Below are 26,417 nucleotides of genomic sequence, written 5' to 3'. Positions count from 1 at the left end.
ATTGTCAACATTTTAAAAGAAAGGTGATTTTATTAGAGGTTAGAATTCTATAGCAGCTAGGATTGCAAGCTGCTTAACAGCAGTCTCTTCTTTTGAGCTGTCTTATTTTGCATTCAGGTGACATTCTTACAAAGCCTAATCCTGGCTTTAAAAGATTCAAAGTTGTGAAGTGATGCATTATAGATATGAAGAGTCAGGTGTTCTTTTAATTTTGAGATTATTAAGTGCAATGGGAGAATATTATTCTAGCTTGTATGTTCTTCTATTTCTATTTCAAAACTATGAGATTTTATGCATGCTTCAGCTGTGTGATAATAGTTATTTTACAACTTTTTAATGTTGATGATGATGATTAGGCCATAATGCAGGTTCAATAGCTGATGACCAGGCCAAATGACATACCATCATTCATGTTTTTCTTTATTTCATAATGAATCTTTAAGCCTGAAGGCATCAGACCCATGCAGATTTCACTGCACTTCAGTGTCTTAATGGAATAACAACTTACAAATTTAAAGTAGCAGCATATTGCATTCTATCTCTATAGACTTCACTTGAAACAGCAGTAGCCACATGAAAATATATGTCAAGAACACTGTTTTCTCATACTGGAATTTAGGCAATTTGTTTTCAGTCAGAGAGCTGTTTCTAACCTATTTTTGGAGCCCCTCTGTGGCCTGACCATACGTTCCAACATAATTTATGGTGGCACTGTAACATATGGACTTTTCATCATTGTCCCGCTGAAATCCTCTGTTGGACGTGGATGCTACCCCCATGCACAAGCTCCCAAGACAGGTATTTTAGAGTACTATTTAGTTTTGTGTAAGCTGAATTCATCAGTGTGTCTAGCATGGTGTCAGCCTAGTTCTGTGCTTTTTCTTTCTAAAAGCAGTACTATATTTCTTGTGTGTATTCTATCTGAAAACTGACAAATAAATTTGGTATTTTGTAGCAAATAAACTAATCACAGATGAGCATAAGCGTTGTGAGACCCCAGAGCTTCAGTTTCTCATCGGTAATACAGAAATAGAAAATAAAACTAATCCTAAACCCAGGGAACTTTACCGTTTTAAATACCTGGAGTAGTAGGAGAAAGGAGCAAAAAGATTCTCTCACAAGTAGCAATACCTTATGTTTGCAATGGGTAGGTTTTATTTCTGTTGCTTTTGGATAAGATTGGGTTGGGTTTTGAAAGTGACAGCATGATTGAAGGAGGAGGGAAGACAGCGAGGGGCAAGTGTGGGAGAAACAAAGGAAGGATAGAAAAATAGAATGTGAAGACAAGAAGAATGTGAAAACAAGTCACTGAATATTACTACATTGAGAGAAAGAAGAGGAATTCTTTTAAAAACGCTTGCTTTTCTTCCCTAAAGGAAGTGATTTAGCAAACGGCATGCAGGTTATACTAAGAATTCTGTGACAGTAACTGGGAAGTGTGAAGTGATATAAATACTTATAGTTACCTAATACTTATTAGTGTAGTCTAATACCTTAAAAACTGTTACAAAAACCTTACTCCGTGTACCTGTGCTTCTTAAAATCTGTATCTGGCCAAATTGAAGCATAACTTACATTTGAAGAAGGATAACTTATCTTTAAAGGGTAGTTCTCTTTATTCCCTACTTTTTTTTCCTTCTTTTTTCTGTGTGTTTTCATTTTCTATACCTACTTTTTCTATGAAGTAAGCATTATTTAGAAGATCAAGTATTGGGATTGCTTTGTCAGCAGTAAGTTTCAAAAGGTGGCTTTATTTTTTCGGTTGACTAATGACCAACTCACTTACTACTAAGAGGATAACAAGTCTCAAAAGATGTAAACACCTACAAACTACACCTCAATAAATATTTTTTTGGTTAAAAATAATATAAAAATAATAGAAATAGGACAAAAAGAGAGAAATATTTTTTAAATAATTTGCTCTATTCCTCATTGTCATGTTCAGTGCACATGTAGGTCACTGGGCATTTCAAGGTTAGGCCAAAAAGAAGTCACATACAGAAATGCACAGAATTAGCAAATGTAGAGATACGACTGAAACCTGATTTTCCTTGCAGAGAGTGTTTGAAGCATGCTTGTAGGCAAGTTACTTTCCTTTTTGCACATTAATTCAAGAGTTAGTGCCTGTGTAGCTGCAAATGGGCTGGCTTAGAGCCATGGAAGTGTGACACTTTGTGACAGGAAGAAATTCCCAAGTTCTTTTCCAACTAAACTTTGAGTGCAAGTCATATCTAATTTAAGAAAGAAAAGTAGTCTGGATTGATGCCTTTAAAGGAGCTTCAAACCATCCTATAGCTCTGATAACCTTCCACCATCAAAAAAAAACCACAAACAGAAAGAGCTCCACCAATACTCTGCAATTACTTTGGCATCAGAAATCTGAACTATAGTACTGTTTAATTTCATCAGTGAATGCATTTAGTTTGTGGTGAAGTTTCTTTGTTAATATGGCGGAATCAATTTTACATGGTATCATGCCAATCCAAGAATTCCATGTACTTCTGCTTTATTTGGTTGTTTTGTTCCAGTAAACCAAAGAATAGATCGAAATAGTTTTGGTAGTACCTCGTTTGAACCATTTTGTACAGACATATTGCAAAAACACCTTTTATAATATGAGCATCTCTACACCAGGAGCTGTCTTGAAAATGTAGTTTCATTATAAAGCTCAGACTTCCAATTAATATATAACATTTTTAATTACATGGCTGCTCTGTTGTTTCTACTGTTCCATTTGCAGACAGTTTATACTAGAAGAAAAACATTCTATCATTTGATTATGTGACATGAACAGGTTATTCGGGATAAATTGTGAACGCCTCTGGAATCTGTTAAAATGGTCTCTCTTCATTTCAAGCGAAGTTTTTAGAAAGCCTGCCTATTTACACATGATAATTGTATAATTGCACATCTTAATCATTATATTTCTTCCTTAGCAAGTTATATGTATTTGCACTAATTATACTACCAAAATGTTTAATTACTAAATTATAGTTGCTTATTGGGCGGGTGCTTTAATCTGCCAGCTGAGAGCAAGTTTGTTGCTAGCATTCTACAAACATAGTTATGTTTAAACTAAATATATTTAACATAAAAATGGTGGTATAGTATTGTGGTGGTCTTACTTTGAACATAAATAACTGCATGGTTGTCCAAGAGAAATATTCATCACAACGTAGCTGAAGATGGTATAGGGATATACCAGCAGATGGAACAGTAGACAGAATTTGCAGTATTGGGGTTTTAATTGTTATAGCAAGACACAAATAAAAAGTTTTATAACAAGATGTTATCCGTAACTCCTCTTTACATTCACTCTAATATTCCAATTTCCCATTTGGGCTATCTTTATTTTAAAATATATGTGGCATTCCCTTGTTTAATCACTGGAGAATGCTCCCAGCCTTTGTCATATCAGTCAGTAGTGGGTGTCAGCTTTGACTTCACTTTCTTTCTAAATAATGTTATTTGGGTGTCTTGCTAAGAAACAGCCTTTCTTTTTCTGTCTTTCCACACAGTTTTAATCTTTTCTCAGGCTCCCACCTTTCTGTGTTTTCAGTTACATTTTCTTGTCTAGCCTTGACAAAACCATTCTTGCCTGTTCATACCCATTTAAAATGTGGTTACAAAACTTGTTTACTTAGCTGAATGTCTTTGCAGTATCATCCTTCCCCTGCATTCCCTCTCCCAGCTGTTTTCAAACTCAAAGCATTTTTGTTTCTCTTAACATCCTTCCAGATTTGGTTTTGTAGCCAACTCTCCAGTACAGTTTAAATGTTTAAATGTGGTTTAAGTTTCACACCTTGCTTTTGAGGAATGCAGATGGGTGGGGGTGTTGGCTGCTGCTTTGGGTTTTCTTTCTTTTTTCTTGTGCCATATGTCTCTGCATACAAGGTACTAAGATGACAATTTCATCTTGCTGCCTTTTTTTTTTTTCCAGGTACCCATAATATGACAAAATAAATGATAGTGTCAGAGAACACCAGTTCTTAATGTCTCATTTATTTTGTGAACATTGGAAAGGAAGATGTTTTTACAGCTTTTAGTGTTTGGGTAGTTACCTGATTATTATCAAGACAACCTTAAAATTAAGGGATTATTACAAAAATAATGCTTTTACCCTTTTGATTTTAAGAATTTCCTCATTTGATTGCTAATGTTTTGGTCTACTTCTGGGATTGTATGTTACAGCATTCAACTGGAATATGTGTTGTCTAATAGTATTTTTTTCCATAAAAGAGGTGACATACTATACTTTTAGGTACATGCTTTCAGAAAGGAAAAAAGGCAGCAAGACGTGTGTGCACACTTTGTGCACAAAGTCTTTCATTTCTTCTTTTCTTTACAGTTAGCTGAAGTGTAACGTATTTGTGTGGGAAACAATAAAATTCTCAATATGTGAGATCATGGTTAAATTCACAAGTTTTTATCAAGACCGTGTTTTGTGGAGAATACAAACCCAAACTAGAACATTAGAAAAACATTGAGAGGCTCTTCCAGCTACATTGTGCTTTAATTTATAATGTATAATCTATACATACTGTATAAACTATATAAAGAATCAAGCAATCATGTCTTTCAGTGTTATCTATTGCCATCATTTCCCATGCATTGAGGCTCTCACTATAGCTATTACTATAAAACGTTCCCTAAGTACATAAAGGCTCTAATCGTTAAGATTTTTATTGCCAGCCACACATACAGAGCTGCAAATTGCCTTGTTTCAGATTTATTATGTATTACTCTAGAAATTCTATAAAGATCAAAAGAACTGATTACAATGTTGACCTTTGCATTAACTCATCTGAATTTAAATTCAAGTGTTTGATTTGGGAAAATAAGTCCATTTATCATAGGTCTGCTACTGAGGGGATTGTGCAGCCCTGATTGGGAGTGCTAAGACCAAATTTATTTATTGAGCATGGGCTTGAAAATTGTTTGTAGGACAAGGGGAACAAAAGTTTGACCTGCCATTGTGTTGCACTGAGGGAACACTGTGGCAGCCGCCCTTGTCAAATGCCTAGCATTCTGTTCTTGCTGAAGAGCCAAGTGATAGTCATTGTTTAAATATATATAACTACTTTGAACATAGGAGCCAATGAGCCTTTTCTCAATGAGGTAATTAACTGTTAGATACAAATATTACAGTCTAGCAGTATGGCGGAAGACGTGGTATTCTGGATCTGAACGTTTCCTTTTTTAAGTCTGTTTGAAGTTTACTGTCCTGGAAACATAAATATTTATGAGTGTACATTTTAGAACTGGCTCATTGGCTAGTAGAAGGATGGTAGCTTTATCAGTTAATTAATTGTAGCTCATTTAATGGGCATATTTATACCAGCTGAAGGGCTAGTCCCTTCAGAAAAGTAAATAAGAGTAAACAAAAGTAGAACTAATAGAACTGGGAGTAATGTATTTGTACCGAGTCTTTGTAGCAGTGTTCACTTTCTTGTGCAATACTAAAGGTAGGGGGGCTGTCAAATATGGCTATTTACACTTTAAAATGTCAGAATTGGCAGGTTTGCAGGCCCATAATTTACTACTTAAGGATATTTGCACCCTGATTTGGAATAAAGTGTTGTATTTAATGTGAACTTAAGGAGATTAAATTCAGAGAGAATGCACGTTTTTATCTGATGGTCAGGTAGTGATAGTAGTCTACAAACAGCGTGCTATGATGCACAATGCTATGTGGAGAACGGCATCTTTGTCATTTACACACATTCTTACTCTCAGGTTGGTAAACACAGAAACACTCCAGTGATGATGCACCCAGTGCTTTTGTTAATGCTTTATTTGATTTTCAGTTTCCTGTTAAGGAAAATATGTATTGTGCTGGATTGCATCATGAGAAAATGCTTTGGTTGAAACTTTGGTATAGTGGGAATGTTTTGATAGCACGGCTGATTCAAATACGATTCAAATCAATCATCACATGCGCTTCAAATAAGAGACAGGTGGAGATGAAATACCAGTTCTGCTGTGGTAAGAGGCTTGTCTTGCAACACATGGGTTGCAACATTGTGAACTAAAGGCACTCCAGACAGTCAGCAGGAAGGGCAGGATTCAGAAAATAAAGTTAAAATTTGCTCCACTGCTAAAGGAGTATATCAAGATAAATTTAAGACACCTAACAAAGTTTGATTTGGGAGCTTACTGTTCATTGGAGACAGTTTTTTTTATGTATCTGAGTATATGGCTGAGAAATTAAATGCTCTTAGTGGGGATGCATGTTTTGTTTATTAAGAAAATTCCAGCTTTTAAGATGTGTACTTCATACGTTAAGTAAAAAATGACCTTGCTGTTTAAGATTCTAATGCTTTCCATTGTCAAACATCTTAAAGATTACCCATCCTATTGTTCTGCTGCTGTGTGGCATCATGTTTTGAACTCTAGATCTTCATTTCTTTAAGCGGAATTCAAGTGATGATTCAGTAATAGATGAGGGCTGTTTTAGTGCGTGTAAAGCGTGGTAAATACATTCTGTTGGCAAAATCTCAAAACAGTTGTGAGGGATATTGTCTGGTCTCCAATGTCTATTCCAGTTTTAGACATCTAGTAAGAACCTAAGTGCTCCATTAAAATGAATAGCTGCAGCTTTGGAGGAATTAGTGGGGGGTTGGTTTGGTTTTTGTTTGGTCTTTCTTAGTCTACCACACATTTTGTTACCTGCACCATTATGTTTTTGCTATGTGAAAAATTGTTTTCCGAAGTTGGAAGAGCTCCGTTGTATTAGAGGTAAGATATTTCAGCTCAAAGGTTGTTAGTTAGTTTACTTAGTGAGGACTCTTGAGGAACTGTGAAAACTTAACCTTTTAGGAACTGCTTTTCCAGAATTGTATTGAACTAGGGGGTGATGGGGAACTAACACCAACCTTAAGTGTCCCGTTGCTTTACTAAGGTCCCATATTTGTAATATTTTGCTTACTTTCATCAGTAGTAATTCTGAAACCCTGCCATAGATCTCTCACAATATTGTACCTGGTTTAAAAAGTAAGTATCTTTAATTGAAACCAAAAGCACAAGGAGCTTTTTGTGAGGATGAAAAAAACGGGGGCAATTCTGTGTAGAACAGAACCCTAATTCTTGAATCCAGAGTGCTTATGTTGCATTTCATTGGAACTAGAATTGCACATGGTAAACTAAGATCACACCTGAAGATGAATGCATTCAAAGAATTCAGGGGGCATGGAAAAGTCCCAGAATAAGAAAGAGGAATTACTTTTCAGGGTGAAGTGGTGCTACAGTTGTGGAGCATACAGAATTATGGGAAATAAGAAACTTTAAGCTAAGGTACAAATGGAAAATATACTATTGTTAATTTTAGCCACAAAGTCTGTTTTAAATAATTGGAGATGAAAAGTTTGGGAGCTTATAGGCTTTCACTTTGTGTGAATGAAAACTATAGTGCTTTCCTCGTATCTTATGATAGAAGTAGGGCTTTTGTTGGAAGCAGAAGCTTCCAAAGCTGATCTCACAGGCCTGCAAGTAAAAGCAGGAAATAAAAATGAATTCCTGTAGTGGACAGAAGTCCAGGATATTTCTGAAAAGGTTCCATTGGAACCCTTTCAGAAGCAGTATTTACCCACTTCTTTACCACCAAAGAGATAAACTATTTAGCTGTGGAAGGAGTTAAGGTAAATAACAGTGTCTTAAGAAAAAACCCAGAGCATTTTTTTGTGGATCAAGTTAGGTGAATATGAAATTCCCAAGGTTGATAACACTTGATATCATTTGAACCTGATTTAATTGAGGTTAAGAATAAGCTAGGCAAAACTGGAGTAGGGCAGATATGCCTGTGTCACTCAGTTTAAGAGCTGCAAAGACTTGATGCGTCTGTTGCTTTTCCAAGAAGGTATATTGGACCATGTAACTCTTACTACTTTTCCCCTCCCACCCTGAGTAATGGGCATTCCCTCAGTAGGTGCCATCTTTTGATCCAATATTGGACAGATGACCTCTGATTTAATAATAAGGGAATAATTCCTTTTGAGTGTGCACTGCTTTGATAACTTTTCAGAGTTTTCTGTAACTTTTCATTGTCCAGTTGATCATTTTCCTCAGCACATGACTATATGCAGGAAGAACTGGCAAAAGTTCCCATGTATTTTATGGCACTTATGGCAACTTTTCAGTGAACATCTATTTCTTGCCCACAGCATTCCTCCTAATTAATAGATCCGTACATGATTTTTTAAATCATTTTTAAAAGCTCAAAATTATTTTTTTTTTGTGCTATTTGAATATCTGTGGGTTGTAATGCCAAGTTCCAGTGGTTGTTTCCGTATATTCTCCTTGCTAACCACCTAAACAATTTAATGCTGTCAAGGGTATGATATATACAACAGCACTTTCTGCCAATGTTACGATTTCTTGAACACTGCCATCAAATGCAATTTCTTAAGACATTGAGACAGAGTTACAGGTGTACCTGGTTTGTTTTTTTTTTTCCCAATGACTTGAGCTATTTATTTTCCTATAACTTTTCTTAGACTCACAGTTTCCAGCTAACTCTGTGAATGCAGTACTTACCCAGTTAATATCCAGCTGGTATCCAGTTAATAACTAACTAGATGAGCTTTCCTTTGACCAGAAATTTTCACTTTTGTAGGAGCAATCTGAGTACCTTACCAACAGTCGGGAGCCTTCCATGCTTTCTAGTGATTAAACCTGCCTGCCAAACCAAACCAGGCCTAATAGTATAGTGAGTGCCCTCAGTTCAGCCTCCATTCTGCTACTGTGTAAAGGCTTTGGGGTATTGATAGCATATGGAATAGCCATCAAGGTAGTATTGTTTCAGTAGCTAAATAAAAGGTACTGATCTTGGAACTTGCATTTAGTAAGCAAACACCACAGATACGCATCGGCAGCAAATGAAATGCAAACTTGGTAACACGATAAACTGTGTGCAGGATTGTACCACAACCAACTTGAATGTTGTAGTGGATTCAGCAAGGCTTTGTGTTGGTGGTTTTTGCTCAACCACCTTGAGGATGGGAGAGAAGATGAGTCAGGTTATATTAACCTGATGTCTTTGAGTATTAAACAAAGCAGAAATTCAAAGAATTGCCCAAGCACCACAATTTGAGGGGTTAGTTACTATTATCATTCAACAGCCTCTTAGTTTTGATCTCTCTGTAGACTTCATTGAAGGTGTGCTTTCCCAAATACTCTATATTTTTAAGGATAATCATTGCACACAGTACCTTCTGCTTTCATTATGGTTCATTTTCCTCCCTTCCTTCCCAAACTAAAATCAGATAGGTATTCCAGCATCCCATAGGCAAATGCCTACTTTTATGTTGGCAGTGAAAATACTTCCCTTGACTGGAAGTGAAGTTTTCTGTTTAGAGACTGTCAGATTGTACCACAAATAGCCTCTGAAAGCTTCTGTGCATACAGAAATTTTTAGCAGCTACGCATCACTCATAAGTAGCTGGGCACAATGTACTTCAATGTCAGTGTTCTCCTTCCATCTGCTTGTCTTGAGCATTGTCTTGATAAGTCATGTCATACCCTTATAAAAGTTGTAAGCTTTTAGGGCAATTTGTCTTTATTAGGAACTATGTTAGCTCTAGAATAACAAACCCATATAAATGCAAAATGTTGGTATTTGATTCAAGATGTTCTGTGTGACAAAGATCCTCTTTTTGTCTTCTGATTTTTTTCCCCTCCTATAATAACAGGGAAAATAACTTTCTAACTCCCCAAAGGCAACTTCAAATTCCCTTGGGATTTTGCTGATAGCCACAGGCCATAATTCTGCGATGTATGAAGCTGTGTGGAAAGCCAGCCTTCTTGAGGACCTGACAAAATGGGCTTTACAGGTTCATGTCTGAAAAATAATGTTGTTCTCTGTGTCCTGCAACACATCGAACACTTCCACCTGACCGCAGAATGTTCTTTACTTCATCCCCTGACTAGGACCAAGCAAACCAGTTATTCCTCTTGTCCTTATATTTACAGTGATGCTTCATAAGTAGAGGATATGCTTTTGGTAGCTGAAAGTTGCCTGTACGTGATTTTATCAGGACTTGCAGAGTATGTTGCTTAGGGACCAAAACTTAGTCTCACGGAAGAGGCCAGAAACATAAAATTGATGCCACCAGAGACACTGGGGGAAGATGAATTGTCTTTCCCCCATGTTGATCCCAGGAACAGAAAAGCTGTGAATGAGAACAGTGCCCTGATTTCTGTCTTGCAACAGGTACCAAGTCAGACACGTTTCCCTGCCCTCAGTCACACACACTTCTCTAGCCAATGGTTAAACTGTACATAGCTTTAAATTTTGTAGGGGCAAAAGTACAACTTTTGGACAGAAACATTGTTTGTAAAAGTAAGTTTAACTTGACAGCACAATTCCAGAAACGTCCCCTACTTTAACAAAAGAGCATAAAACAACCAGGGAAATGTATGTTGTGTGCTGTGGAAAACATGGAACAAAACATAGCTTTAGATATATAGATGATATTTCATCTTGCTGGGGGAGTCGATAGCAGATACAATCAACGTTCTGCTGCTAGAACATAGGCTTCACCTGCCTTTATGTATTACTGTTTTGGGATAGCTATCATTTTAACGCATTACAAGTTTAAATTACTGTAAGGAACTTTAGGCTCTCTCTTAAGAGCGTCCTGTGATGTTTTCCATTATTTAGGGCTTGATATCGTGTAAAGAGAACCTGGGAGCACTCTTACTGATAAAGAGGGATTTGAGAATAAGATAATACAGTTTGAAATCAAAGTTAATGGTGCCTTTACACAATCTATTCATGAGCTTTTGGCAGGGTACATCTTTGGTATCTGTGTTATGTTAGAAATTTTGCAATGCAATGCTACCTTATCCAAGTGTTAATATCCCACTGTGGGATGTGGGACTGCTATTAAAGCCTAACAAGCCTTGCGTTTGCTTTTAAAATGTATGAGTGGAATTCCCACTTTTGATTTTTTTTTATTTTCCCCTATTAGAACCTACTTGTTTCCATTTCCTCTATAATAGAAGTCATGAATTATTTATATTTCAAGGCAAGATGATGGAAAAGCTTGAGAATGTCTTGCTAAGAAAAATCATATTTATTGTAAAATATTTTAACATCTATTTTATTTCTAGGTCATTTGGCTTAGGGAGAAAAAAATGAAAAAGATACCTTAAGCCTGAATTTAGCTTGTCCTTAAAAGTGGCCAATGAAAGGTTGATTTCTGACCTTCCTGCTTGCTTCTTTACTGGCATATTGAAACAATGGTTATAGTTGCATATTAGCAGTTCAGATGGCAGAGAAAGTGGCAAATAAGAAAGGATTTCTAAAATCTACCTAAGATGCAGAGTAAAAGGCAAGCTCCAAATATAAGTGTCATCTGTATACAAATACTGTCAACAGTGAAAAGGGCCAGCTTTGTACCTGAAACTCCCCTGCAGTGTCCCCCACTGGTTTGAGTCCTTCTGTTTGGAATTTCACTTGAAATGAAGAAAAAATTGCATTGTGGGTACTAATTTTTTAAATGTGGGTACTAATTATTTAAACCTAAAGGACAAAAGGTAATGCTTTTATATTTATTTGTATTTTATCTTTATAAATGTGTAAATTTCATAAAGTCTGAACCAAAGCCTCCATTAGCCAAACTTTATCTATTTCAAAAGGTATTTTATTCCAAAACTTACCCAAGTGTAACCTTTAAAAGCAAAATTTTCTGATACCTGAATTATTTGCATCACGTGGGTAATTCTTAGGTACAGTGCTATCAGTATTCCCTTCCTACTGAATCATTCTCCTGAAAATAGTCTAGGTACCATCTGGGTTTTGTTGTCCAGGCTGCGATGTGGGTGACCCTTTGAAAAACAAAAGGTAATGAGGTTCTCATGCAAATAAGACGTGACTGGTTCACGACTTTAAGACCATGCAGAACTATAGGTGCTACAGTAGGAGACATTTCTGCAGCTAGGAGAGGAGTTTTGCCCACCTCAGTGTGGGGTTGCTAATCCTAACTGCTTCTCCAGTAGTGCAGAAAAGATGGGGCAGAAAGAATGAGACCTCTCTGTACTTCTGTCTGTTGTGTGTTTTCAGGGAGATAAGACTGGGGGCTTCAGTGCAGTGTGGCAACAGGGCAATCTCTTTAACTGTAGTGGCTGGCCATTAGTTTCTCGTTTAGTTAGACTCTATTAAACTGAAATCCCTTTCTCTTTTGAAATGAAAAAGGCATCACTGCAGTCTGCATTCTTGTCATAGTATTTTTCTTCTTTTTTCTGAAAATAGTCAAATCAAACATTAACACGTCTATATTAATGGCTATATAGATTAATGGAACTGGTGTCAGCATGTTTAAAATGAGGTTTGATGTATAAGTAAAATGAAAAGACTTTAAAACAAACTATTTAGCTTGAAGCTCCATTTATATGGTGTATGTTTCAAGCTAATAATCAGGGTTTACTCTGGGTCAGCATGTCATATCCCAGTGGTGTCTAGTGAGATGGAGGGTTATCTTGTATGTCAGCTGGATAACCTTGTGGACGGTTTTGAGCAGTGGAGATAATGGGACTGAATTCTGAAATGAGGTAGAATTCTGAAATGGGGCAGAATTCAGAATGGGAGCTAGTAATATCAGAGTCTAGTGTCATACGTGAGCACTGTGCGGCTTCTTATGAAGGCAGTCACCTTTTGGCATCAGTAGTCACTTATTTTTGACAATAATCCTACTTGATAGAGTGCAATTAAAATGTGGGAGAATGGCAAATCAGGTACATATTCCAACAGAAAAAAAAGGGGAAGTAAAACAATTCCTTGCTACTGGTGCTATCCTTTTTCTATCTATTTTTTTCTATTTGAATACAGATAGTACACAATAATAAATTCATTTTTCCATGTTTTGTGCAGCTTCTACTATCCAAGTTGTGGTGTCCACAATTACTGTGTTTAAAAAAAAAGAAAAATGGTTTATTCTCCTTTTTTCTTACTAAAATATGATTTTTATGTACTTTGAGGAAATCGTAGACTTTCATACTTCGGGTTTTTATTATTCTGTATTTTAGTGGTTTCAACTTTATAAATAAGGAAAAGGCACATTTGTGAAAGTTATAGTTACATAGTCTGTTTTCAAACCATCTCAGATGATGCAAGTCTTTCTAACTGCGCATTGAAATCAAACCATTGATAACATAATTGAAATAATTCAGTATTAATCAAAGTATATGCTATATAAGCAAATTATAAAATATTTGAGTTTAAGGTTTGTTTCACCTTTACAGGTAGCACAGTATATCCTGCTGAATTCCATAATCAGCTTTTAGGAAAAGGACTTCTGCATGTATATATTCACAAGAGTATATTTTGACAAATCATAGAAGCGCCAGTATTAAAGGCATTTTTACTACTGTCTGTTGTCTCACTCATTTGATGTTTGCTTTTAATTTTTAGCCATAGCGTGAATTATTTAGCACTGACAAGAAGATTCTTTCTGTTAACATTTCCTCACACGTTTGATAGCCACAGTTGTAACTCATAGCATAAGCTTAGTGACTTCTGTAGCCTTTGGTCAGCCAGTAGAGGCCACTCATAGCTTGCTGCTGAAGCTGGGCGGTGATTTGAAAATGGGGGGTTTGTTGCTGCATAGCTTTTTTAATCCACTCTGAGCAAGCTTATGCTGCTCTGAACTGTCAGAGTATAACTTGTACCTGCAAAGAGTTCTGAGTTATTCTGCTTATATATGTAAATGCATTTAATATTGACATTTTTTCTGTTTCCTGTAATAAGTCCTTTGGCGGTAGGAATAAAAATCACCTTCAGTATCGTACCTTAATCAGTTGAAAGGAAATGCTTTGATGACATCCTTTGTTGTTGGTACAGTCTTTACTGACGTTATATTACATTAATGAAGTAAGGAAAAACTATTACAGATTACAGAGAGGTGTCTTGTTTGCATGGGTTGTTTTTTTCATGTTTCCCAAATGGGGAGCTGAGCTGTAGGAAACAACTTCCCAAGGTCAAAACTGCAAACCTGCAGCAGAGCAAAGAATTGAACCTGCATCTCGGGTCAAGGCTGGTATCCTGATCAGTGCTCTGCTGTTTCCTCCTGTCTGTATCACCGGGTGGGTAACTTGATGATAATTTTACAGGTAAAAACATGATGTCAGTATTTTAGATCATTCTTAACTAATAAGGATACAGTCACAGCACTACTGAAATCAACATCCTGTTCACTTAGGGGAAACTACGATGTCACCCTAAGAATAAGTTTTATATCCAAACAGACAGCTGAAATGTAATAAAGACCTTTTATATGCAGCATATTGCTACAGGATTTAATTAATAGCTCTTTGTACTGAAGGAAATTAAGTTTCATTTCAATAAAATTTGTTAATTGTTAGCTATTTACAGAGCAATGAAGTAGCAACATTTTGGCCATTGTTTTGTTGCCGTAATACAGTTGTCTAATACAATTCAGAGAGCTGCCCTCACCATTTTACCTAGTATAGAACATTGAAGTAGTGGTGCTATGCGTGTGTTTGTCCAGTCCTGAGGAACTTCACCTTTTATCAAGGAGCTGTGAGCTGCTGTTGGAGCAGTGCTGCCACATAGTATTATTTCATATTAAATATTAGGAGTCTCAAAAGAAACTCTCCTACTGACTTCCTTGCAGGTAGAACACATACACTTTCTGCTTTACCTCCTGCTTTCTCCATAGGCCAAGTAATTTTTTTCCATTATCCGCTAGTATTTATTTTCTCTGTTTTAATAACTCCTCCACTGTTACCATATTACATACCTAAAGGCAGTATGTATGCACCAATGTATACCATTAAAATGCATCATTAAACTTATTCTCTTACCTATTCTATAGTATATAAAAGCTAGTGTATGAAAAAGATTTAGGACAAAACATGGATATTTTCTGCTAGTGTTGCTGTTTAAAACAAACAACCATGCTTACATCCAGGCCAGTCTCTTTTCAATAGTCCGTTTTGTTTTACATTTATAGCTATCTTAAAAGCGGCTGAGAAAAACTGTGTTATAGTAAAGATTTAAAAAGTAATTCCCTATTTTGCTTTGAAACATGAGATTTAAAACTTCCCTGTTTCTCTGAAAGAGCAGTGCTCAATAGCAGACTTTTAATCTCTGACACCGTAGTTTTTATTTTCCATGTGTTAATCATTCAGTAGGAAACTGTACATGAGGAGAGGTATTTTGATCAGTTGTGTGAAAAGAAATGTAGAGAAAACTCTTTTAACAGTGTGTGAACTATTCAGCCAGTGAACCATAGCTACATGAAGACTTTGTGGAGTTTGAGCATCACTTAAAGGTAACCTCTACATTCAAGATGTGCTTCTCTGGAATGGTCAGTTTGGGCCCTTCAGCAAGAGTGTGCTTGTAGAGGGAATAAAAATGTAATGGTAATGTCAAGCTATGGCAGTGATTCAGTAATGTATACTGTGAAAGCTGTTTGTTTTTTTTTGTTTTCTGTGTTGCTCCAAATCAATTGCTTCTCTCTGCTGTGGAGACTCAGCAGATCTTTGGAGTAGATTTTTCTGGCAGTGAGAGAGCTAGGAGATGGAGATGAAGATAGATATTAGGGTTTGCTTTGGCTTTTGATACCCTAGATGAGTTTTACAAACAGAAATTCATTAGCATTAACGTACAATAATCAGCATTCAGTTTTATGCAAAGATGTCTATTTATGCATTATTAACTTTAGTTTTATAGATATACTGTGGCTGTTTGGTTAACTGAAGCGATCTGGGGTGTGCAAGAGAAACCTGAGCAGTATGCTTTGATCAGTCATAACTGTATTCCAAGCAAGTTCATATTCTCTTATAATTCAGTGGAAAAACATATTTCTGTGGTTTAGATATTAGTTTAAAACTGGCAATTTATCAAGTGATTTTTCTTGAAATTTCCATGCTTATTATATTTCAGATTATGTATTTTGAGTAAACTGGAAACTTAAACTTGTTTCCATAAGTATGGCTGCAGGTAAACAACCAATTTTAGCCTAGAAAATAGCTTTTGCCTCTGTCAACATGTTGTTTATTTTCTCCCTGAGATAAAAAGTTTAGTTTTCTGATATTTGTACCAAGATAAAGTCTGTAAACAAGATTAATATAGTGTGGAAAAGGTTGTCAGCAGCCCTGGCAAAGGAAATAAGTTGCCTCTACATAGAACATACTGTAAACTGAATAAAAGTGTCAGGTCCACCATGAGATAATGTGATCATGAACCTCTAACAAAGCATGACATAGGCACAGTTGGCTTTTCTTATAGCCACAGTGTAGAAAATGGATTACTGTATTCCAGGGATACCCACTGGAATAGCATGAAAACCTCATTTTGAGATTAATGCAGGATGTAACCCTCAAGAGCTGAGCTACATGTTTACCTATAGTGTTAAAGTAACAGTTTAGTTATTAATCTTAAAATTTGGAAAATATATATTAAATACTTGTTCATTTTTCTTCTTCTCTTTATGAATTGACATTTCTCGTTCTCATTATTAGGTGGACTATGACACTGAGATAGTAATATTTGATTACTGTTTTATTATTTCTTTATGACTTTACTATTATATTATGTGACTCTGTAAGGTCTCAATAAGTCTAATCAAACAGTAAATTCCAAAGGCAGGTAAAGCTGTACGTGCTCTTCTCCCATGTAGCTGCCATGATTTCCTCTACTAGAGATTTGTATGCTTGCATAGATTTTCCTGCAGTAAGGTATTACCAATTCCTTTCAATCACCAGCAGCCAGAAAAATGACACCACTTATGGGTTTCTCAGTTCAGCCCCAAGTGACATCATTCTTCACGTCAAAGGAGCTAATTTTGGTCAAATACTTTAACCATATGGAGCTCTCAAATTATTCAGTGAGTGTCCTTGAAAGTTTTCAAGACTTGGAACTTCAACGGTCCCGGCTTTTATCCATTATGACACCAGATGAGTAGGGACTTTTTCCTTTAAATGTTGAGCACATAGTTCTTCTCATGAAGAGTAGGCTGCTTTTATCTGTGAATCTTCTGCCTATGTACTTTTGGTAAGCCTGAGCCTTCCAAATGTATTACTGAGGTTTTGTGGTCTCCTTTCAAAACTGGCAGAACATCTGACTTCATTCCAACCTCTGGTCATCTACTGACAATAAAGTTATCTCCCAGGAATTGAAAATTTCTTCCTGTCTTGTTTCCAACAGGAATAGTTGGTTCTTCAGGCATGAGTTTCATCAGGTAGTCTCATTCTGCTGCTTTTACCTACCTGTAGGTGCAGACAATTTAAGCTGATTGTAAAAATAAAAATAAAGCTCTTTTTATGCATTCTTGAGCAATACCAGAGTGTAATCATCTGCTATAGTCTGCATGTGCTATCATGCATTCTTAAGATCATTCTTCAGTTGAACATATTACAGTTTTTTGGTTTCAGTATATATAAAGCACTAGACAAGGACTGCAGTACAGTGTGGTAAACAGTATTTTATCTTTGCTTTCTCTCCTACATCAACTTGAATATCAGAAGCTTTGTGCTGGAATACAAAGGTTGGAAGGTTTTTAATAAACTTATTGCTGTATTATCCATAAGTAATGAATTTCAAAACATCTAACTTTCATTTTTTGAAGATAAAATCCTTTGTGAACTTTTCAAAAGGAACTTAGGCCCCTGACATTTGTCAGTGTCTGATATCTGACATCCAATCCGGATTGCACATAAAGGATTTTGGGAAATCTTGCTTAGCACTTCCTGCATTCAGGCTTTACTTAAAAATTGCAGCTATTTCTAATTGCATTTACTGTATTTAGTGTATTGTGTCTGGTTTATATTCAGTATTTCTGATGCTTTCTTAATAAACAATCACTGTCTGTATGCGCTGCCTCATGATTCAGAGATTTGGGTTTTTTTTTTGCCATTAGATAACTCCAGGACCAGGCGGTAGCAGGAAAACAGTTCACATGTCCCAGGATTGTCTTCACCATGAGTGAGTATCAGTGATGGGAGTTATAAGGGTTTTTTTAGTAGTAGTAGTAGTAGCAGCAGTATTAGTATATTATATTCTACTATTATTAGTATTACTACTATTATTATTGTTGTTTGATTTACAGTATTATCTCTGTCCTGAAGCCACGTTTTACAACTGTACAAACATGATAAAAGAGCCTGAACTCAGTTACAATCTTTATTTTTATTTAATATTTATTTATATTTAAATTTTAGTATTTATAATAATTTGCAATTCATTTTGTGTTTCTTAAGGAAAAGGGGACTTCAGTGCTTTGCAAATGTGTTTTTATTAACTTACTAGGTGTATACTTTCTTAAAATGCAGCCTTTTTAAGGCTAGATAACAAATACAGGTTTTTTTAAAAAACCTGCTTTATTTTTCTCCAAAGGGAAATTCAGAAATACCAAGCCTGCATATATGAAAATGAACAAGCATCACATCTTTGAGTCTTAAACATGATGTATCATGAGAGGAATAAGGTTATGATAATTTCCTCGAAAAGACATTGAATTAATTGTTTAGACACATGTAAACCGGGAATGTCATGCAGTTTCAGTTTGTTTAGTTACTCCAGTGTACCATTACTGTAAACTCTTATTCTGTTCAGCTGACAACATTTAGTAACATTATTTCTTGGTTATCTCTTTTGAATAATTACAATAAGATTAAATTTTCCTATATTTTCCACATCAGAAATTTAAAACACAGGCACACGTGATTAGGAAATAATATATTTGGGGATACATTTTTATGTTCCACCTTCTGTTAGAAGCATCCACTGTTTAAACCAAAACTTGCCAAGGAGCAGATACTGCAAACAGCAAATCCTCAGTAACAACTGTTTTATGCTACTGATCCACTTAACTTGCTAATGTGTGTGTTAACTGAAGCGGTCGTGATTTCTTAAGTTATTTGTACCATAAAGTAATTCGGTTGGTATTTTATGGGGTTTACTTTTGTTGATTTTATTATCACAAATAAATAATACTGTAAGTTAATGGACAAAATCATAAAAATCAGCATGATGTGAATATTGCTTTCTCATTACAAGAGGTCTTATTCTTTATGAAGGGTTTTTAATGTCTAAATATGAGAGGCATTCAAATTATTTCAATATATTTTTTCAATAGAAATATGGTTTACTAATAATTTAGTCTGTGAACCACTGATTTGCCTCAAACCAGCAGAGCTTATACAGAGGATATCCCAGTTGCTGCTCTTCCTTGAGCATTTGCTGTTGACATTGCTCAGAGACAAGATACTTGTCTATGTGGAATTTAGATCTAGCCCATTATATTTGTTGTCTTCTTCAGCTTCTGGATGTTTGTGACTTTATTTGTTGGGTCACTCACAATAAAAGCTTAACAGCAGACAATGTGATGGTCTTTTTGTGCAGTATTTTAATGGCTGGAATCCTTTTATCCATTGCCCAAAACTTATTGCTTACATGAGTAATATATAGGTGCAATATGTAATTTCAGATCCCCCTTGTTTTAATTGTTTTTTCTTTCTCCTTTTCATTTTGCAAGTGTCAAGATTTGTCTCAGGTTTGTGTAATGCTTAGTACAGCTGCATTCAGATGTTAATTCAGTTCTACCTGATCACATTGTGTGTGTGAACTCGTATTAATATGTTCTTACTGCTACTGGGAGAAGAGTCACATTGTGAGTTCTTGTCCCTGCACTCCAGTGTGTCTGTGAATTAAGGCTGCCAATAGTCAAAATTGTGCAAGTATATAGAGATACTAATCCACAGAACTTACAGACTTTGAATTCACTTTAGATTCAAACTCAAACCTCAGTTTTTGAAATAATGCAATGTAACTAGCAGGTAGTCCACAATTCTTAAAGATCTCTTCAGCTGTAATCATTAATAAGTAGCACTTCAGCACTAAATATGTAATTGCTTTTATTTATAGCACATTCATTACAGTCTCTTAAAATACTATCATTTATATAAAACTTTCGCTTGTTCGACAAAGTATAATTACCTGTAAAGCCAATAGCTGCTCAGAAATGAAATTTGTGGTGCATTCTTTCAAAACTGTTATGGACTTAGACAGTTCAATAAAAATATCCCATAAAAATAAAGCATAGCCAAAGGCTGTATTTTCCTGGCAGACAATAAAATACTCAAAAGCACGCACGGACTGGTCATATGACAGCATGTGCTTTGTTAGTTATATTGTTAAACCTGTCTTTTCTTTTTCTCCCACAGCCACTGGTTTAGCCCTGGGGCTAGGAAGGAACATAGCCAGGTAAGAACTGCTTTGATTGAGAGCAGTTTACTTGAGATGCATAAAGGAATTTAACTACCTCTACTCCAGAGGTAGTGGGCTAGTACTTTAAGTTACTATAAACAAAACAGATATGATTTCACACTTTCTTGTAAGGAAGCATATTAACAGCAGTGCCTTTCAGAAAGTACCTTGATTAAGAATCTTTAATTAGTCACTTAATTCCAGTTAAGTATCTTCTGAGTTTTATCAAGTTCAGTGAGAAGTCTGATTTATTTTTTTTAATGAGTTTGTCAATTGCAAGGTCTCCAAATGTTGTGTTTCTCAAAATGCTCACAAAATCAAGAAATGCAGAGCAGTGACAAGAGCAGGCAGGCCTCTACAGGAAGATCTTCAATTCCATTTTTCTGCATTTCATTGGTTAAAACAACCACAGCAGTAAAAAAGAACTGTAAAGTCTCCATCATGGTGAAGATGTTGGTGAAGCCATGCCACCAGTTTGTCTACTGAGTCCCTATCCCTACAGTGTAGTCCCTAGAAGGTCCAAGCTAGAGATGTGGTAGAGGGAATGTGAAGGCATATTTAATATTTGTTTAGCAACATGGCACTTATTTCTTTAGTTTGTCTTCAGACATGGAGACATGCCTTACTTTATGGATGGTAGTAAGGTCTAAACAGAACATACTGTCCAGGAACTATAAAATATGAAAGTAAGTCTGGCTTTATTTCATTAATGTGTAGTTAACTTTAACTGTTCAGTAAAAGTAGCTGAATATATCATCACTGCATTGAAATTTAAGACTAAAGGTCCATAGATATTGGAATGCTACTATGAGGTCTCCATGCAGCTTCTCTTCTCCAGACTGAACAGCCCCGATTTTCTTAGCCAGTCTTTGTATGGGTAAAAAATTGTGACTACATTTAAATATGAATTTTAAGTACTCTCATTCATTGATGTTAAGAAAATGGAAATGTTATTTTACAAAAATATATCAGAATAAGTTGCCTTACCTTTGTATAGTCTTCAGATTGCCTTTGAAAACCAGACTGGACAATTTTACTGCATCTGAGAGCTAGATAGTGGAAATGATGAGGAGCATTCCTTATACAGGCAAGCTAGCTGTAGCCAGCTGGGTACAAATTAATCAAATGCAATTTTATAGATAGGTGTAAATTTTTTGGAGTCCACACTCATGTGCAACACATTGGCCAAGTCATAAAGTTCATAATTTCCTAATTATCAGTGGACTTTTAAATGTGTTTGCAGTGAATATTAGATCCATTTACCTGTAATCTGCGTCTAAAACAGTCTTTCAGTCTATACTTTCTTCAGTATAGATTCAAGAAATATTTGTAGTTTTTATACTGTCTGGTTTTAAATTCTTTGGTGTAAATTTGACACTACAACGCAACAGTAAAGTTGTTCTTTACTGTCACTGCTGCTTTACTCATGCTGACAAATATAATGCTGGAAATAGATTTCTCAGTATTGGAGATAGTTTGAATGAAAAGCCATCCTTGTCTAAAAATAAAAAAAAGAATAAATAGGAGCTTGTTTCAGAAGCTGACTCACCATTTCAGTTAAATGAATCCTTCATTATTCCTACTCCCCCACTATTCTGGGAAGCTTTAATACCCTGGTTTTGTTAATTCTGCAACTTCCAAATTACAAAAGCTCCTGGGGCTTAGAAGAGTTTATAACTGTTTCATAACTGCTTAGGTACAAGTGCCAGCCTGAATAGTTTTTCATAATTTAAGTGTTCTTCAACATATTTAATTATAAAATTTTGGTAATTGAAATTGTGAAAATCATAAAATTTTACAGATGTGTTGGTTGTGAAATTGTGAATTGCATATTAATATGCTTTGAGAATGATTTAACTTTTGCATATTCAATTACTTGGTGGATGTATCCTGAAATATTCTCTGTTACTGTAAAATCCTATTAATATCCATCCCTTTTACAGTCTTGGGGCAAAACTATTGATATATTTCTTAAGAGGGGAAAGAATGGCATTGTCAGGGTAAAATTTCTAGAAAGAAATAAAGGCTTTGCTTGTGAACTTTCTTTTTAATAGCTTCAGCTCTTGCGAGACAACCGCTCAGAGAGAGGACACAAGAAAAACAGCTCTGTAAAAACAGCAAGCAGGTAAGTTAATACTGCAGCAGTCATTAATACTGTGCATTAACTTGTTGACTTTGTTACTCAACATTTTATATAAGAAATTACACCATTCTTCTGAGGTATTTTCAGAGGTCTTTTTGTGTGATTTTATTGAAAGGATTTCTTTCATATGACATAATCTTTGCCTAACATGGGTATTAGGCTTTATTGGTGACTATATCCAACTACACTGACTAAACTTAATCACTTTAGTAAGCATCAGAATTAAATGGATGCCAAAGTAAGGTTTGTGCTTCTGGCGTGTAAGTTAAGTGCTGAAAATGTATAAAATCATCATTATGCACACATGGTTTTAAAATCAAGAACATAACTCAAATGCTGTAACACTTAAATTGTTCTTATATCACAGTTTGACAATAAAAATGTCATTGTGAAGAATTATAAAAACAATTCTAGTTCTACCCTCCAGCTTCTTTCCACCCCTTCAGAAGCCAAAATATTCAGTGCTGAACTGATGGGCACTGCCCTAGGGGTCTGTTTCTAGGGGAATATTTTATTACCCACTGAATCTATTCTGCTAAATAATTATTTGATTGTAGGTTTGTTTGTTTTAAACTGGTAAGCCCAGAAGTATTTCCTTTGCTATGCACACTCCTGACATGATTTTTATTGTTCTGTAAGGGTAGCAATGTGCTATCAGATTACTTTTTGGACAAACTTACAATAGATTTATATATTCTGGTTAGACCTAAGGAAGAAGTTCTTTACTGTGAGGGTAGTGAGGCACTGGCACAGGTTGCCCAAGGAATTTGTGAATGCTCCGTCCCTGGCACAGTTCAAGGCCAGGCTGGACAGTGTTGAGCACCATGGTCTAGTATACGGCATCCCTGCCCATGGCAGAGGGTTGGAACTAGATGATCTTAAGGTTCTTTCCAACCCAAACCATTCTCTGATTCTATATCATCATGTAATATGATGGTTTTGAGACAGACGCTTGTCTTTCAGGCACTTGTCTTTTTTTTCAGGATGATCACATATAAATTAAGGTTTTTATACTGTTAAATGCTTGCTTTGATGAATACCTGGAAAGGGAGGCCAATACATCTTCCAAAAATATGTATATTAAACATTCATCTAGTTTATTGTGTATAGGTTTTGGCTACATACTCTAAAATGTTGGTTGTGCAAGTGTTGGTCATTCATCTTCAGAAATTTTGGTTATCTTCATTTATTAAACCTCTTATATTAAGCCAAAAAATTAAATCATATTTTTCCTCAGAATTTTAGAGTGAGTTCACTTTAGGTATGAACCTTCACCATAAATGCACTTTTACTGTTGGGCTGCTTACAAGAAACTGAGAGTATAAAATAGATGAAAAGAGAGCAGTAAGAAACAGATCATATTTAAAGTCAGTTTAGGACCATTTCTGTGCTGTAGCAATGTAAAATGGTGCCTGAGGAATTTGAAATTATAACTTTGGTGTTTGTTATTCTGACCAGTGAAGCTCTTGGGAAGTTATTGCTACCTGTACAAACAGTTGAGTTTTCTAAAGTGGCATTAAATACCTGAAGTGATCTTCAGCCTTTCTTCATGCCCAATCAGCAATACGCTAATAGACTGTTATCCCAATAAACATCTGGCATGGTGGTGTAAAAGCAATAGGTGGCAAATCCAAGACTGAAGACTGGCCTTTTCCATGAAATAGCTGTAATATTAAAGTAAGACTTACATAAACCATTGTTACAATGTACATAAAGCCACAGTATCTTATAATAATGCAATACCTTTAAAAACAGCAAGGTCACTTGCTAATGTTTCCTGGTACCATCATCTCTGTTTTCAAAGGCTTTTTCCTCTGGATAGATTCAGGTTATTTCAAAATAATTATTTGTGCCGTATATCAGAAACCCCCAGTTTTCTCTGCCTACCACAGAAACTTCACTGATAGTTCTTTAAAGTGGCTCAAAGAAAAATTCTCAAGACTTCTATGATAATGATATTTTTAACAGGCCATCTGCTGTCTTAGAATATCAAGTCATATGCATCTTATTTACAAGGCATATACTGGGCAAATTTTAGCATCCTTTCTACAGTTTAGCTGTTGAAAATAAGAATTTAATTTGCACAATGTGCAAACATTTCTTCTCTCAGGCCAGTCGCATGCCTCGTGACTTCTTTCTCCCTACAGTTTTTGATCTATAATATTTTGCTTTTTATCAAAAGCTGTTACAGTCAAAATAGGGAATTTCAGACATATAAGAACAACACGGAACAATTATGTATGGTCATAGAACCTATCCTTCATTTGATTCAAGACAATTTCTCTGGCAGGGTGGTTGGAGCCAGATGATCTTTAAGGTCCTTTCCAACCCTAACCACTCTGTGAATCTCTTCCTTACAAAAGAAATTCATAGTGCATAGTGACATATGTCACATTTATCTGTGGTTAATACTGAAAGCTGATTTTCTTATGACTTAATTTTAAATCATCACTTCTACCAAAAGGGTTAATCTTAGTTTCAGCAGACAATACAGAGAAGGAAAACGTGTCTGCTTAACAAGGTACCCATAGAAATTACTGATTTGATAGCAAATTATGTTCACAGAGTTAATAAAATGGTGAACATCAGCTCATTTGCAAACGTGCATCTTCATTACTCTGTATGAAATCTTAAAATGGAAATCTGTCATTTAGATTTTTGCATGGGCCCAAATACCCCAAAACCCAGTAAAATGAGTTTAATTTGGTAAACAATACCAGTCAAATGTCACAAGGTGGTTACAGAATTAAGTAACTTTGTAAGAAATCCTTCATTATTTTAGTGTACTACATGCATATGCAGTTAAATCTCTAAAAACAAGTGTTTACTCACACCTGAAACTCTGAGCCTTTCTAAAATTGACTGTAAATTAGTTCTTGCATGTGTTGAACTATTACAGTTGACATGTCAAAGTAATTCAGGTGAACAACCCCTTAAAAAGAGGCATACGTAAAGTAATAGCTGTGACCTTATATTGTCTCACTGTTTGCTGCTAAATGCAGTGGTAGCACAGCAGCAGCAGATAAGTATTGGACATTCTATAAAATTATTGTACTTTTCCATAATACAGTTTAATCTGCTTTTATTGCAAGACTGGGTTTCTCCGGGTCTTTCTTTGTATAGTTTTTACACAACTTTGTTAGTTTTCTGTTCTGGAAGACCTTTTATCTGGTTTTTGTATGGTAAGAGATACACATGTACACACGTTTTTCTATCTTTCCTTGAGTTTTCTTAATCCATTTTGGATGGCTGAACCCAGTTCTTGTCTCAGCGCGAAGACAACATGTAAATACCCATATTGCATTAGATCAGTCACTTGTGAAATAATTTACTCTGCCAATGCATCAGAAAAATGTGGAGCTCTAAGCATTGGTAGTGGTCTGCAGCTGTCTGTGGTGGAATAATACTGATACTTTCTGGGTGAGCTTGACTATACTGTGTTGCTTATCTTAGGCTTCTTCTGTCAAAGTTAATAATAATGAGCCAGTCCTCTATAAACTAACTTGAACTTTTACCAGTGGCAAGATAATTGGATTGTTGAGATCTGTTGATATGGCTACTCATGAACCAAGGAGAGGGACAGTCCTGCACCACAACACTTAGAACCTAGATAATGTTATGCTGATGTACGTCAGCACGTGTGTTCTTCTGTATCTGACATATTTAAAAATATGCATCTATTTATGATACCTTTACAGATAAGGTTTAATCTAAAAAGATGTATTTTCCCGTTCTTTAAATTATATAACCAGCACTAAATAATGCTGGTTTAGAAGCTGCGTTGATTTCTCCCTTACAGCCTTGAAAAAGTTCTCTGTTTACATTATCTCTGCATTAGGACAGGAGCAATCCCCTTCTCAATCCAGCTACACTGCGTATAGGTGTTAATTCTTCCTTGTTTTCACCGTACTCTTTCACCACTAAAGAAGTTTTCTTGTCTGCATGTTTTAATATGCTTCAGACAAAACCAGCCTGGTTAGCTCAACTCACCTATTTAAATTAAATTGGCTGGTTTTGTACAAACCATATTAGTGAGAGCTCACATGA

At 35.6% G+C, this 26,417-nt stretch overlaps 1 protein-coding gene across 2 annotated transcripts in view; it reads left to right on the top strand.

Moving 5' to 3' along the window:
• The window catches only part of GPATCH2 (G-patch domain containing 2), a 117,033-nt gene that overhangs the window by 66,227 nt on the left and 24,389 nt on the right, over positions 1-26,417 (top strand). For both annotated transcript variants that reach the window (XM_062605964.1, XM_062605965.1), the window contains exons 6-8: positions 17,880-17,944; positions 20,185-20,224; positions 22,282-22,352. In XM_062605964.1, coding sequence (XP_062461948.1) covers positions 17,880-17,944; positions 20,185-20,224; positions 22,282-22,352 — 176 coding nt within the window. The remainder of the gene's footprint in view (positions 1-17,879; positions 17,945-20,184; positions 20,225-22,281; positions 22,353-26,417) is intronic.

Source organism: Pezoporus occidentalis, unplaced genomic scaffold (assembly GCF_034315485.1).
Source record: "Pezoporus occidentalis ecotype Australia unplaced genomic scaffold, CSIRO_AGI_Poc_V1 ctg93, whole genome shotgun sequence".
NCBI classification, from domain to species: Eukaryota; Metazoa; Chordata; class Aves; order Psittaciformes; family Psittacidae; genus Pezoporus; species Pezoporus occidentalis.
This window is presented reverse-complemented; position numbering and strand designations above follow the sequence as displayed.